General features: G+C 39.1%; 1 protein-coding gene across 5 annotated transcripts in view; it reads left to right on the top strand.

The window, feature by feature from the left end:
• ralgapa2 (Ral GTPase activating protein catalytic subunit alpha 2) overlaps positions 1-16,747 on the top strand; it is a 97,924-nt gene that overhangs the window by 4,188 nt on the left and 76,989 nt on the right. For all 5 annotated transcript variants that reach the window (XM_082515337.1, XM_082515334.1, XM_082515335.1 and 2 more), the window contains exons 2-3: positions 12,738-12,848; positions 13,220-13,269. In XM_082515337.1, the coding sequence (XP_082371463.1) occupies positions 12,738-12,848; positions 13,220-13,269 (161 nt within the window). The remainder of the gene's footprint in view (positions 1-12,737; positions 12,849-13,219; positions 13,270-16,747) is intronic.

Below are 16,747 nucleotides of genomic sequence, written 5' to 3'. Positions count from 1 at the left end.
ACCACTTTTAAACCAAAACATTTACCTGGTTTCCAGATAAATGAAGAAGTATGCAGAAAGAAATCATTGTTAGTTCCCTGTCAGATAAACTGTTAATATAATGATGTTAGAAGCATTGTGTGCTGCTTAGATTAGATGGCAGCTTTAACAGCTCTGTAGTGTTGCCTATTACAGCAGCACCTCCTCTCATAATGGTCTAGGCATTTAGCATCTTAGCACGTACTTAACACGTGCTAAATGCCTTATTAAGAGAAGCACAGAGATGCTTCAGAATAGAAATGAGGAATATCTAACACTGTATAATCATGGAATAGTGTAAAGCTGCCTGATTTGACTGTACATTATAAATTGTTGTAGACTTTATCAGTTAAATTTATATTTAATATATATTTGCTCATAAAGGTGAATGTTTTTAACTGCTTTATATTAGTTGATAGGGTCGGCAGGACTATGACTCTGTCATGGATATCAATTATTTATTGTGTTGCAGTGATATCTAACAAGGTGGTCATGTTAACCACATGGTTTATTTAGGCTGGAGGGGAAGATCTATTTCCTTTCATAAAGTCTATAATTTTTACTGTCTTGTCAATCAAGAATGGGAGCAGCTACTGGCATCAACAGGTAGACGACGCTTCTGCAGCAAAACAGAACTTAGCCATGCAGGTTATCAAATAGTCACTTCTAGATGTTATTGTTACTTACTGTGCTGCTTCACTGATTTAAGTACCCTTTGAGTCAGTAATAAAACCCAAATATGTGTATATCATGGTGCAGTTGATCGTAATGAAAGTGTCAGCTTCAGTCTCTCGGGGCTATTTATCAGAAGCAGCATCGCCCCCCTCCCTAGAGACAACTAGACTTCTTAAAAATCGATCCTTAAAAGAAGAGACTGGATTATAACTGTCATGATCTCAAAAATGTAAAAGCAGCAAAACAGGTTTGTTTTTGTCCACATCTGCAAAAAGGCTCATGTGAGCCTATTACAGTGTGAAAAATGGCTGATGATCTAACAGATAGCTGCTGGGCAGACGAATGTAAAACCTCATCCACGTATTTGTTTTAGATAAATCAGTGGAAGAGCTTTTTTAAAAGAAGTTATAGAGGAACTAAGGTAAGCTGGGGAAAAAGCTTCAGTTCTACATAAAGACTGAGTTATCTGGCCACACACAGGAAGCAGGTGGAAGGTGAAAAACGAGTGTTTTGACCAGTAGTTGTCAGAGTCACTCTGGTAAATGAATGATGATTTATTTATTCATTAGCTACATTGGAACAGATCAGAGATTAATAACTCTGTAGGCAAAGAGCTTCAGGCTTTAAGAACAAGATTAAAAAGTAGATGTAATAAGAGGAACAGTTTGTTTCCACCCTTGTTTCTGCTGTTAATGTTGGTGGCTTCTAAACTGGTGGCAGAGTCAAGATAAGCATTTGGCAGTACAAAGAAGTCCTATCCCGCAGTCCCTGGGTGATTAGAATTGCAAATCATGGCACCATAAAACAGAAACTAGCTATCGCGCATTATAAATGCTGGATCGGCACACCTCAGTAGGAGTGGAGGGCTCTTATTAGTGTTAAGTTGATGTTGAAGTACGTCCATACCGTAGTAGTGACAGTTTTAGGGTGTCCCGTGTCTGTGTTTTCAGGTGTTTCTCATACACCATCAGAATAAACTCTGGGGCCATTTCTTTGAGTCTTTTGGAAATGTTCTTGGCTTTATTTTCTTTTTGCCATCACTGCTGTTTATCAGAGCCCACATTTCAGATATAAAGATATGTTTAAATCACATGCTTTTGAATGAATTCCTTTCCTCCCCTTTTAGCTACAGGCCAGTTGATGAAATGGAGAGAAAAACACCAAAACCCTGTGTTGTGCTGTGGGTGATCTGTGTTTCACCCACTGCAAAACCAGTTTGACAGGTTTCACTGTTGACCTTTCCTGTTTTTATAATGGCCAAACTTAAACCTAGCCCCCGTGTTTTACTGTGGCAGCATGTTATTGAGATCTGATCTCAGGGTGGATTTACATTTCATGTTGCCTTTTTGAATGCACAAGCTCCCGCTAATCTTAAGCAGTTTTAAAGCCAAGTAAAAACAAACACTCAGGTTTGGCTTACAGTCCATCAGATTAGTAGTTTGAGTAAAGCACAATCGAGGCTGGTGTTTGTTTCAAAAATAGTCAGTGACAAATTGATATTCAATGAAAATAGAACCTCTGTTTGGGGTTACACACTTGCAGGTGTTCATGTGACCTTGCCTTGTGGTCAGCTGTTGCGTCTTTACCTGTCCACTTGTTTCAGTTTGGTCTTTCGTTTCCACAGCTCTCAATAAAAGTAAAGATGGTGCGTGGAGAGGAAGAGTGAGTGTTGCCAGTTTAGCAGCTCAGTTCTGCGATAAGCTGTTTTCTAATGTGTGGGCTCAGACTGGGATAAGGTCAGGCTTTGCCAGTTGTAGCATGACCACTTCACACTGTGCTCTCTGTAGACTCATAGGCCCCAATCTGTTACACAGCTAGACACTAACTGCAAGTCAAGAGGCATTCATGCAGTGTTTGGCATGGTGGCACCATAATGAAATGACATGGACCAAAAGTGATGGGATTGGAGGAAAGTCCTTTTTCATCACAGTTTCATTCTTGTGATTGATTTAATGAAGCTCTACACCCTCAACCATAAATAATACGTCTAAATAGGACTCTAGTTTTTATCCACACCATCATGTTACATCATGTTATGACAAGCCTGATGAGATTTAATTTATGGTCTTCCATGAGTATAGCTGATGCTTTGAGAGTGTGGCAGCCTTTGCAGTGTTGCTTTACCCTAGCACCATGTTAGTTATGGGTCCACCAATTGATCAGTGAAGCATTGGCTAATATACAAGTCAGCAAGGTGTGAGTGCCTCTGACAAATGACAGGATATTCTGATATTGGACATGTCTGTTAGATCATGTCAGTTTTGTGGATCTTGTATCTAAAATACAGTTTTATAAGTTTGAAAGATTATGATGAGTAAATGTCTGTTTCAACCATAAACATAAAGTTTGGAAATATTTTATTTATTTTCTTAAGCTAAGCTCACAATCAGCCAACCACTTGTACATTTGCCCAGTGCTGCAAAATAAAAGCTTTAATGGCCGAAGCAATCCATAGAAGACGAGTCTTGTCAGTAATAAAACAAATGGCTCTAATAGACCCCCTGATAAGGAAAATCATTCTGTCCCAGCGAGCATCGAATTATGATTGACATCTGTAGATTGGCAAAGCCTGGAGCGCATTTAGTAACACAAATGTTCACTGTGTGCTATCAAGGCCTCAAATGTGCCTCACACTGATTGCTCCTTATTGCATCATGTGACAGATGTGTCCTTCTCTGCTGGTTGCAGCAGATTTATGATTAACTTTGTTTCACTTTGGTCAAATATCAACCTTCTGTGGGTTGCAAAGAACTTCCTACAGGAGATATGTTTTCCTGTTTTGTCTTCTTCTTCATTTACATTCATGAACGTGGAATTTTAGGACTGATAATTGACTCTACGTGTTTGTTATGTCCCATTTTAATAGTGTGGATACTGTAGATATATTAAATAGTTTTAGAAGAAGTTATATATTAACTCTGCTTCCTTTTTTTTTTTTTTTTTTTTTTTTTTTTTTTTTTAGCACAGACAGCCACAAAAAAAGTTAGAGTAACTTGGCATACTCTTGAGCTTATTAGCAGTTACTGAGATACTTTAGAAATGGTTGAAATCTGTTAACCTTACACTTAAATGAAACCAGCTGACGGCAGCAGGTCTGTCCTTTGTTGTCTGCCTTTAGATTGTTTTTAACTAAGTATAAAACATTCAAACTCTGCACACTGACTTTATATCTTTAGTTTGTTCCAAAGGTATTCAAGTATTGTTGCATGTCTTAATAGTAAGTTTCCATCAGCACTGCATTAATGCTGCCCCTGGCTTCCCTTTGATTGGCAGCATTTGTTGACAAAAATAATTTTATTATGTCAGTATTTATTTTGGGTGGAGCACAAATGGTTTCACTTCCAGTGCTAAGACAGACATTGTTAAATAATATTGTAAAGGCCGTACCACATTATAAGAAAAATGTCCCCTCGACACAAAGCCTTTCAAAATGTTACCAGTATTGTTTTATCAGCAGCATTTTTTTTTTCTGAATGCAGTGCAATAACTGACAAGTTTTTTTTTTTTTTTTTTTAGTTTTTTTTTTATTCAACATTAAAACATGTTGAATAGAAAGACTGGGCTCATGTTGGTCCACTTACATGTTTCAAATGTCATGTTTGATGTCTGTCAACAAATAAGAGGACTGTTTGCGTGCAGACTTAGTATGTCACCCTCTTAGGGTTTTCTTCCACTCTCTCAAAATGATTCCACACTTTGGATTTCCTGCCTGACATATGTAATTACTGTAACTAATTACTGTGACCACTGGTAGCAGCCATGATAACTGTTTGAGACACACTGTCACCGCTTTCACTAAGTTAACTTGACTAAGAATGATCAAATAGCATTTGGGCGGCTCTGTGAATCATGCTGTCTGTTAGTGGAGGATCGTAGCTCAACATGCAAACAGCCACGGAGCAGGATGGGGAGCAGAAAAAAACAGATTTTAAGTAGTGCCCATAATTGGCTTCATATTCATATAGAATTTCCATTATTTCTGGAAGGATGACGGTAATAATATTCTTACTTAAATGCATTTTGTTAATTGGAATATTTTATAGCTAAGGTACTTGAGTAGAATAGCTAAGGGTATTGCTGCTGACTTTTGCAGTTATTATTCAATAATAAATACTTATAAATAAATGAAAAATGTTTGAACTGGTTAAAGAACTGAATATTCTCAAGAAATCCTCAAGGAACAGGCGTATCTTTATTATGATCAATCTCCTGCAGTCTCTCTAAATTTGGGAAGTATAATGGCATCCATAGTGCATTTGTCGCCTTCTCCTTTAGCTGGCATGCCATATCTGTGCTCCTACGTGTTGGCAGCCTCCAGGCATCCGTGCCGGGGCCCTTAAAGAGTCCTCTGTGTCTAATGTGAGCATTCAGCCAAGGGCACATATCAGTCTCTTCTCTCTCTCATCTCCTTTCTGGCAAGAATATAGTGCACCTGCAGTGCTAGCTAGCCCAGGACTAATGCAAATGAGAGTGTGTCTGATCAAAGGCTTTATTCGACTGCTTTTTGTGTATGACGTGGCATACTAATGATTCAGCTTTAATTGAAATAAGTGGCGTACACTGGAATTTACCCAGAGACTTAAATGTGGTTTAACAAAACCTGTTACACTGAATGTCAGTTTTTATTGGATGTGTTGTCTGCTGATTAACTTTAAACAGGGGAGTAGGCAGAGTGGCGTATCGTGGCCCATCACCTTCAAAGAGCAAACAGCAGAAGAGCACACCAATTATTCAGCTAAAACTTGAGACTGTTCTGCTTTACCCAGCGGGTGGCTGCTGTTCATTTTTCCACCTTATTTGAAATGGTTATGCATCAAAGGATGTGCAAAAGCGTTAGATAACACTTGAACACTGTTTGGGGTATTTCCAACCACTCTCACCATAGCAGCTCTCGGTCTCTTTGTTGTAGAAGTCACAGTAAGATGTAAGGAAGCCTCATTCATGTCATGATGATGACGATGATATGAATTATCCGATAACAGCGCTGCCAAAGATCAGAAAGTAAAGGTATAATCTGTCATTTTTTAAATTAATTTTTTTAGACAGGAGGATGAGCTGATAGTATTAGACTGAACATTTTGAGAAGATACTGTGTTTAACGGCTGTGCAGTATATAAGATTATGGCTCTTAGCTCTGGCTGCATATTATTGTTTTGCAGCTGGTCGTTTCACACAGGGGTGGAACATCTGCCCTTTCCTGACAGTTAACAGGAAACATCACAATGGAGAACTGTGTCCTCCGAGCCAAACCTGGCATGGCTGATGTGTTTGGCATGTATTTATTAATTCCATTGTAGAAAATTGCAGATCTCCGAATCATTAACTTATCACTGTCAGCACCATTTAGAAGAGTGTTCATGCAATTGTTTGTTTAATAGGGCTGACTTGGTGATCCCCACAAGTCATTTTTACTGCATTTTATGCAACCAAAAAAGGCTTTATGTGAGTATGAAGCCTTATTGGGCACTTTATCAGAAAATAAACAGTAACTGGAAGGAACAAAATAGCACCTGTGGCATGAACTCGGCATTTGACGTTTGAAGGCAGTTTAGCTCTCTAGATTTATGCAGTCGGCACTAAATTGTGCGTCTCAGCAGATATTGAGATTTATCAGACCGTGTGTGTGTGTGTGTGTGTGTGTGTGTGTGCGCGCGTGTGTGTGTCAGCCTTAGATTTCTGCCCTCGGCCTGCAGATACCCAGCCAGATGTGATCTTGTTGTTTATTGACTCTGTCTCAGAGTTTGTTGTGCACTTTGAACGTTTGTGAAACTCAGCTCGAACCAGTTTGGCCACACCCCGTTTACTCTTTTCACCAATAAAATTGTTTCATTCACCCATTTTTATTGTGTTTTTGAACTTCTTCAATAAACCCTAAAGGTGTGTGTGAGAGACATTTCTAACAGCAGTTTCATAAATTGTATAAGCATGTCTATCAGCAGTCATGTTGCCACTGCCAAAGTTAGAGCGTTTTTACCCAGTATGATTCTTGATTAATTCAACACTAATTCCTGTGTTGTATCTCCATGCTACCATGCATTGCCTTCCTATCTCATTATTTGGCTGATTGCATTTCATTATCATTTCATTTCCTGTTTTTGACGCGAGCAGATGGAGAATGACAGATGGAGGCGTGTCATTCAAAGGACTGAGTTATTTTGTTGGAATCGGAGGATACAGAGTTATCCCCAGCATTCCTGGGTCTGGAGAGCAGGTTCTGTCGCTTTCTGTCCACATCCTGTTACCTGATGATGTTGGATATCTTCTCACATTGCTGGATGCTATTGAACAATTTCATTCTTTCATTTAACACATTTCTTTCATAAAAAGCAAGTCCTGATGTAGCAAGCATAAGAAATAAAGTTCCTCTCTTTCTGTAAATCATTAATGGCTTAGCAGACCATTAGTAGCTGGCAGTGTGATCAGATATTAGAGTATTCTCATTACTGAATTTTAATGCATTAACCCTCTCCATGTAGCCTGGACAGTAGGTCTGTTAGGAGGGATTGTATACACTCCCAATCACATCTAGGCTCTTTATCTGAACTTTAGTACTTGTAGGCAGATGACTGTCAGCTTTTTCCAACATCCTTAAGGGCTTAAGGATGTTGGCTTACCCACTGCTGAAGAGCGCAGACTAGTATCACAACAGCTTGATGTATGAAATTCACCCAGCACCATAAACATATGAAGCAGCCAATAATATTTAATTTAGAGGCATTTAGTGATGAATTGTTACACAATTCTTTTCTTTCTCCGTCTTACATTACAGGTACATGATTTTCTAATCTAATCTGTTTGATATGAAGACTTTTTTTTTAATTGTATTTTATCCACAGAGCTCTTAAGTACACATAGTTTCATCTCAGGGCACTTTTATATTGTAAGGTCAAGTTCTTACTGTTTATTATACACAGGACATGTTAAGGCCAATGTGCTGAATCCAAGTTAAAGATTGTGCATCTGCACTTCTTCCATGTTTTCAAAGCTACTGGGAAAGCAGTGAATAATCCTTCATTCTTCCTGTGCTCAGAGGTGACTGTGGGTTCTTGCACTAGCTTCAAAGGATAACACATAGTAGAGCTAGGGTTGTCAAGTGGGCAGCTACCATCCTCTGCATTTTGCTGATTTAGCCATTTTTTTAAATGGTTTTCCCCAATGCCTGTCCATTTAATCTTATTTCAAATATATTCTGTACAGTTTTACTAACTAATAATAATGTATAGGGACAAGTTTGTCTTATATTCTTAGGTGTACAGATCCTACAATAGGGGGGGAAAAGTATACCTTTAGTTTTCTGATGTGCACTGACTTGTGTATGTTCTTGTCATTAAAGCGGCTGTTCTGTTCTAAATGATAACGTGTCAGCCCTGCTTCCACTATGACTTTGCATGTTTTGTTTGATTATTGTTAGGGGCTTGTTTATATTAGAGGTCATTCTCAGCTTTTCATTAGCAGCATTCATATGCAGCATGTCCTAAAAGCTCACTTTTTAAAAGCTTGTGACGTTACTACAGCCCATGGGCTCACGGTTTACCAGACACAGACACTCATTGAGCCAGATAATAAACCCTTTTTTGTTTTTTTTGTTTTTTGGAAGTGATTGAAAGATTGGAATTAGGGGAATGATGTTATACAAATGTGCATAACAACTTTGATTTCTAAAATAGTAACGTGGATAGTAGGGCTGAGCCATACCATACTGTTCACAGTAATACTGGTATAATGTTGGGCAATGATAAGAAAATTAAATATTGCGATAGAATATGGGTAAAACGTGCATGTGCAGTGCCTTTGTTTTCATACGCACATGGTGGAAAAAGCATGGCGGCGATGGAGAATGAGAAGGGAGAAAGCGTATCGTTGAATGAAACGGATGAACCAGAACTGGTTTTTAAAAATGCTTCAACTTCAGTGGTGTGGAACTGGTTTGGCTTTCGTCCGTCAGATACACTAAACTCACATTAAACAGTATTATAATCATTCTTTATGGTTCACACTAACTAGATAGGGTAGCAGATAGGGCTGTGCGATATGACCAAAATCTCATATCCCGATATAAAACATCTATCGTCCCAATAACAATATAAATCACAAAAAATTTAATATTTTCTGTAAATTCTGTGAATCTCGGGTAGGTGAAGTGTTTCCAGCTGGGCGTCGTGTACCTGGAGTCGAGTGTTCTAACCGATGCATGAAACTACACTTTTTTAGACATAAGTTGTAAAGGCCGCCGTTTTCTTTGTATTTATTACACAGCGTGCTGCGGGGAAAAGCCTGTTCTGAGTGTAAGGTTTATTTTTTAGCACCTGACAACTATTTTTTTTTTTTTTTTTTTTGCTTCTCACCCGTCAATATTCTGCATACTTTTTCATGTGATTCCGTTTATTTTGAAAATTCTCAACAGGATCTTGAGCTTTATTGTGAAAGGTTAATGTGGAAAATAAACAAGCGGACATGCGATGGTTTTACCGTCGTTGTTGCTAACGACAACTAAAAAAAAAACAGGCGCTTGTCCATCCGTAGTGTGGTTATATTAAATATAAGAGAAAGAGAGAACTTTAAGAAATGAATATAGCCACTACAGTGGCCATCAAAACGATGAAAAAATATTGCCGTAAACAGTTTATTTTGCGACACCACGAAACAAACAATAGCGTAAAATGAAACGATAGATGTTTTTATATCGTCATCCGATATATATTGTTATATCGACCAGCCCTAGTAGCAGAGAAACGCCAAACTGAGCAACATGAGCCTTTAAAAAGGTTTGGTGTATTATTCTGTGCAACATTTCTGATTCTGGATAACTAGAATATTTCCCCCTGTGCATCTGGGGCTACTTTACTCTGAGCCGCTCCCAAGTGACCAAGCTTCTCACTGTAGCTCTAAGGGAGAGCCCAGGCACTCTTCCATTGAAGGCTTATTTCAGCCTTCTTCATCTGCAGTCTCACTCTGTTTTGCCTCAGTGGTTAGCGAGTGTTTTCTGGAGGTTGGTGGCTGTCTCTGGGTTAAATCGGTCACAGAGTATGTTTTGATTGACCTTGTGATTTCTTTGGTCTCGCAGATTCCTGGGTTGGCCCATAGTGTTCATGCAAGATGCATTTGTCTGCAAGCACTTGTTACCTTATGGAGAACATTCTACTTTAAAGTAATAGTTGTCTTTACTGCTAAATCATGCGACTGGGGCTTTAGTAGTTGATTTTGCAGCAACTGCCTGCAGCCACTTGCAACCACTCAAGGAATATTTTTTTTTCCATAGCAACTGGTGGCTGGCTATAGGCATGTGTGACTGGAGACTAAGGTTCATTAGATTTCTTTAAATCATTTTAGTGTTGGATGTTATTTTTATAACAGTGCAGTTGACCGGAGCTAATTCCTTCAGTTCAATGTGTTTTGTGATTAAGATTGGCTCATCTAAAACAGTCTGATAGTCTAAATCTAATCTATAACCTAAAATCAGTTTAGATTTGGATTGGAAATGGGAAAATTGGAATAATAATCTTTTTTTTAATTAGTATTATTTTTTTGTTATCCTACATTTTCCAGCATCTCTTTACAACTGTTTTTAGTGGTTAAAAATTAGCTGAAATAAAAACCTAAAAAAAATCTCCCCCTTTTATCCCTGTGTTTTTTAACGAAAAATTATTTAAACCGGTAGTTTAAATAATACAGACATTTGAATTTCCTGATGGAGCTATTCTTGGTTATGCTTCACTGTTTTGTTTCATGATTAATGAATCTTAGCCTCATGGGATTAATGTAGCTTTTCTTTTTTTCATGTACATCTTCTTGTGCTTTCTCAGTTGAAAACAAGCATCTGTTTCTACAGCAATGGGCTGATAATAGCTGCATTACACTGATTTAAATTGCTAGCTGCTGGCTGGCAGGGAGGTTGCCTATCTGCGGATATCATCAGGTAGTTTTGTTAGTCTACAGTAATTATGGGCAAGCTAAGGTAACTGTAAAGCATTGATGGTAGTAAAACTGGGTCGGGTAGAAAGTCGGTGTCATCTCACTGTGTGTCACCAATTAGTCGTTACATTATACATCTAACTGTCAAACAGCAGCGTCACTAGGGATTCACCCATGATGACATGATTATTTATTTTTTCCTAAATCGAGGCTAAAAATGTAAAACACTCATTACTTTGACTCAGTTTTCTCATCATGCATCTTCATTATCCCTGCTTTGATCTCAGGGCAAAGCTTTGTCTTTGTCACGTAATTCATCATTCCAGCAGTCCCCGGGAGTTGGACAGCTTCTGGGAGTTTTCCAATTTGCCATTTAGTAGAGGGAGAATTGGAACAGAAGGTGAAGCTTAATTGCTCTGTTTTGCCAGGAATCATTTTTGGGAAATGTATATGGGGAAATTATAGTTTTCAACAGTGTGTGTGTGTGTGTGTGTGTGTGTGTGTGTGTGTGTGTGTGTGTGTGTGACTAAACTGCTATTTAATGCATTGAAAAACACATTTACCACAGCTGTAAATAAATATAGATAGATTAATGCTTGAGGAAGCTTAAACATGTGTATTAGTTAAATATCAAGCAGAGGTGTCTCTTCCAGCATCCCAGCTGCCTGTTAAAGTGTATTTTTGCCCAGGAGAAAATCTGTCTTACAATAGCACTTCCTGAGTGCTGACCTAAATCCCAAAGAGCCCTATTGGATGGCATGGAGGAAAAAAGTCATCTCATTTATTCATCCTCCAGTGTAGATGAACTCAAAGTATTACTGGCTGAAACATGGAGGAGACTTTCATCACAGCAGTAACTGAAACAATGGCCTCATATTGTCTGAGAGTTTTGCAATCTTGAAAAAACAGAAGGAAACAAAAGGGGAAAAAATCACAAACTGATATTTTCTTTAACATTTATTTGGTTTGCAAGTATGTTTTGTCTCCATGTTAAACTGTGACTACCATTCTTTAGATTAAGTGCTCTTAGCTTTGCATTGTATTCCTCACATGGACTTTGCCTTTGGGAGCTACAAAAAGTATATTTTGCGACTCGTTTAGCTTAAGCAGAACCTTAAAGTGATTCCTCACAATAAGGTTCTGGGTTTGCACCTCCTAGTCGACTGGGCCCTTTATGTGTTGAGTTTCTGTGTTCTCCCTGTGCCTGTGGGACCTTCTGAGTACTCTGGTTCTCTCCCAAAGGCATTTTAGGTTAATTAGCCATAGGTGCATGTATATGGGAGAAGGTAAGGTTCTCTGTCCCTCTGCCAGATCTCAGTGGACCGGTGCGTGGTTCACTGCGCCTTTTGCACCATAACTGCTGAGATGGATTGAGTTAAATAAGCGGTTGGATGGGTGGATGAATTTATTAGACGGCATCCATTTCACTGTGATGGACTGCAGCTTGTTTGCCTTCTGTTTAGGAGATTGATTGCAAGCTAACCAGAACCTTGTACCAGGCTGAGGCTCCAGAGCAGAAGGACCACTGTAGTCGGTTGAGGTGCAACATGGTGGCACCGGAATCGGTCTATTCATTGTAGTGCCAGCTTAACATGTATTACTTATTAGTTACTTATTATAATTTATGTACCAATGCACGGATGTGCCTCTGTGCGCCACCACAGAGGCAACAATACAAAAATTGTGTCTTTGTTGGATAAAATGCACATTTCACAGTAAAAGCATCATTTAGAAATCTTTCACTTTTCAAATTGTGAAATTGTAGATCGGGGTAAAAAGTTTCTCAACGTCCCCAAAAAAAACAGTTCTCTCCCGTGGCTACAGGTGAGGAGTGGGAGAAGTTACACTGCTTAAGGAAGTGAAGCAATTTGCTTTGTTTTAAAATGTATGTAGTTTTCTGTTTAAATGGGGAACTAATGGGAACTCACTGTCACTCCTGTGATTAGTGTCACACAGACAACATTAAAGCATCCAGGTTTCTCAAAACAGACTACAGGGGAAAATCTCTACATTAACAAACCTTGAACGTTGAATACACTGTTGAATAAAAGTGATTGTTTCTTTTTTATTTAATTATTATTTTATATTCTCACTGACTAAAGTTGATTGAGTTTCTTTTTCTTTTCCCCCAGATATCATTGACAAGAGTGAGTTGAAGACATTCTTTGAGAGCAACAGTTCTCAGATTTATTTTATCTTCTATGAAAATTTCATTACACTGGAAAGCAACTTAAAACAAAAAGGTGAGTAAAAGCTTTTTTTGTAATAAACTGCACATGAACTATTTAGCTGCTGCTGTCAGTGTCGGTTCAATAATTAACCCTCTCTTTGCCCTCTGTGCTACAGCAAAGGTTATTTTCCGTTTGCCCCACATTTCCAGAGCAGCGGTACTTAGAGAATCAATCTGATTATGTTTAGTGTAACTGAGTGGATTGAGCTTGCCTTCATTCATTCCCACTGGGACTGCGGTCTCATGGTCATACACGTTCATTTAAATGAATGTTTATGCAATGGCCCATATTATTTTTGCATTATTGATGAAGCTCTATGCAGCATAGCTTCAGGTAAAATGTTTTAAAAACTTTGTACTAAACGTGTATTCTTTGTGCTTCAGGGAACAAATCTCAAAGGGAGGAGCTGGACTCTATCCTCTTTATTTTTGAAGTAAGTGCTCTGTTGTTTTTTATGTTGATATCTCCAGCTGGTATTTCCAGGTAAACTCGGGGAGTAGAATCACCTGCTACGTCCTGAATTCACTTCATAGAGTCTGTAGATCAATAGCAGGTTGTTCTAAGGCCTCATTGTTACGCTGCCATTCAGTCCACTTGTTTTTAAAATCCAGGCGTGCATGCAAATCAGAGGTGTGTTTCATCTCTGCATGCACAGCATGCTGTTGGCTCTCTAGCCCCTCCCTCTGTTTTTGCTGAGCACTTTTATGTTGCACATGCAGGTTAAAGTCCCCTACCTTGTTTTTCCACCTGACTGCAAAGGCAGCTCGAGTTTCCAATACAAACAGTGAGCTCTCCGGTTACATTTGCTCAGGGCAGGGCTGTTAGGATGGCAGCAGATCAAATTGTGGGGCAGTCTGTTTGTCTCTTTTGGTACAGTATGCCTTGCCCTAAATTTTGTCATCACCTGGGAGCAGTATCAGGGGGTTCCTTAAATTACACCAAGTCACAGCTAGGGAAGCGCTGCCAAGGATTCTTAACTGCTATAGTCTGTCTTGAGCGATGGATTACTATGTTGTTGGGGTTTTTTGGGTTTGGTTTTTTTTGGGTTTTTTTTAGTCGGGCATATCAAATGCAAATTGGGCTCAGTGTTTTCGTGTAATCACATTACGTTTTCGGTGCTGTCTGGGTGATGCATCGTGTACTTCATGCATGCTCTGAAATGCTTCCCTATGTGTCTGGCTGCTCATCGTTTTTCCTGCTGGTGTTCTTTCAGTCTGTCAATCTTCTTTAGAATTAACACTTGTGCCGATGCCCCTCTCCTGCAGATCATACCAGAAATTATTTTCTGATCAAAACAGAAAAATGTTATCATTCAGTTCAACATTTCCATTCAGTTCTCTCTATTCTTTACCTAGAAACCCACAGTGTCTGTCTGCACACATCCAGTCATTTGACCTGTAAATAAAGCCTGGATTCATGGCTTCTACATATTTATGGAGTCATCTTTTCAGAGAGAACTAATATTGAAAGCAGCTTAACCCTCATTTTTCCCCTTTTAGCCCCTGCCTGTGACGCTGTGTGCTTTTACCCATGCACTGAGAAGATAAGCTTGCTTTGACTAATGTGGGCAGGACAGATACAGGGTTGCCTTGATCCTGAGCTGTGCTGCACTGTGTGGACATTCTCGTCACACCACATTACATTAAGAATTTTTTCGTCAATGTGATATCAGTGCATGTACTTCGAACATGCATACTTGAAGAAAATGTGTAATATTATGCAACGAAAGATGTGGCAGTGCAGCAGAAAATTAATTAAAACAGTGTTTCGAGGCAATGGCATTTTGCTCCCTCATAAATTATTTCTACAACAAGCACAGTAATGTAATATATTTCTTATGGGAATTTTACATTTATGCCACGTGTGTCATACACCTTCTCTCAGTGCAGGATAATACTTTGTGTAAACGGCCATTGTTAACATAAGTGATGGGAATCGCCCGGCCAAAACATGGCAGCTTTTGTCCAGCAAGTGTCAGAGGATTTTGTAGCGTGGCCTACGAGTGGATAATGGCTGGGACAAAAGCAAGTTTGCAGCACAGTGCTTAGAGTCACACTTTAATGCTGTATGACAGGGTAAGAAGAACAGGACATCTCAACATCACTTCTCATGTTCTTTGTATGAGTTTCCCTGGAGAACCCCGTTTACACTCCTCTCTTCAGGAATGTGAAACGTAGTCCCTCACGCTCTCACCTGTCCCTCACATCTGCCTGATATATACAGTCCACGTCCCCAGTTTGTTTCCTTCGAGCTGGCTATGTGGGGATTACTTTGCTGTCATGATGAGGTATGCAACCCCTTTTTCATGAGTTGCTGTGGGGGAGCATGATCTCCCATGCTGGGCCCGTTTGAGTAATGGCTGTCTAGAGGGGGTAATCTTTTGTTCCTCTGCCTAAACTGTGCTGGTCCACTCCACCCCCCCATCCCACCAGCAGCCATCACTCCCTTCCAGGATTTCTTTGTCTGCTTCCACAGAGGCATCATACCATGGCAGTCTTTATGGGAATGCAACCACATTTCTGAGGATGCAGTCGTGCTCTCAGCATCTTTTATTTTGATATTGATTAAAGATTTTACCCCATAAAAAGCGACATAACATTTATTTATTTTGTTTAACTTTAATAGTTAGTCAATGTTGAATCAAAGGATTGCCTTAGTATGACCACAAGGCTTTGAACTCTCTTGGCAACTGTTTGTGTTTTATGTTAAAACATGTTTTATGTTTTTGAATACGTGTTGCTATGATACATGCTGTTAAAAATAATTCAAACGAAAAGTTTTCAGTGTATAACATCCGCAGAAAAAACTGTGTTTGGCTCCTTTGACCGTGTAGGCGGAGGCTTGAAGTAACGTTAGCAGTTTTTCTAGTCATTCACAGCTTGAGAGAGCGAACACTTAGTTTGATTAGAAGTTCTGAATTTATTGATCGAAATGTGAAAATACTCCACTGCCTAGCCATTAACATCTGCTGCACTTTAATCATTATCTGTTCCTGCAAATGACAAATTCAGTGGAGACTTCCAAGGTGATTGATGGTTAGTTGATTCCTAGGCAGTAACTCCCATACAAATCAGGCACATTAGCAACAAATACACAGAAACAAATGTGATGAAGTCAATGTGATGGTTGTCATAGAACATGGACAGAACATTGAACAGCTGTAAATTCACACAGAAGAAACTATCCTCTGTGTGAGAGTGAAATTGGAAATGGGCAGGTGGGAATCATGAAACCTATGGGCTGTTCAGCTGCAGAAATCTGAGGCAGTTTGTGCACAACCTAAACCTAAAACCTCACCAGTATCACAATCAATGAAAGAGGGTAAACTACTATAGATTTAGTAATCATGCTTTTTTTTTTTTTTAAATTGCAGTTCATTTGGGTAGTTTAATCAGAATCAGAAATACTTTATTAATCCTGAAGGGAATTATGGGTTACAGCCGGCAGCATGCACACCAACCAATACCAATCCCTGAGGCCAGCAGGGGTTGGTACTGGTTCTTCCTACAGACTGACCAACAAAGAGGCCACGTTCCAGGTATGTTGGTCAGTGCTCTGTGTATGGCTTCTTTACTAAGTCACAAATACACAACAGTGGCAGTACAGATTCAAAGGTTTACAGTTTCACAACTGTTTACATTCACTGCCGCCATCTTGGATTGCTAACTCGGGGTTTGTCTGCTCCGAGTCGGGAAATCTGAATTGAGGAGCCGTTTCCCAAAAATTCACTGGGGAAAATGAGTGTTGCGTCAGGGCCAGGCATATAGAGTTTATTGTTGTACTTCAATTAATTAAATCAAATAAATTAATTTGTTTGGAGTGGCCTTTTGCATGCGAACATGTCCACAAAAAATCTTATTAGCCTTTATAAAATAAGGTCAAGCAAAACAATACATTCTAATTACAGTTCT

This window comes from Aulonocara stuartgranti, assembly GCF_965226115.1.
Source record: "Aulonocara stuartgranti genome assembly, chromosome: 19".
NCBI classification, from domain to species: Eukaryota; Metazoa; Chordata; class Actinopteri; order Cichliformes; family Cichlidae; genus Aulonocara; species Aulonocara stuartgranti.
Note: the sequence above shows the minus strand (reverse complement) of the source record. Positions and strands in the feature narration are given on the sequence as shown.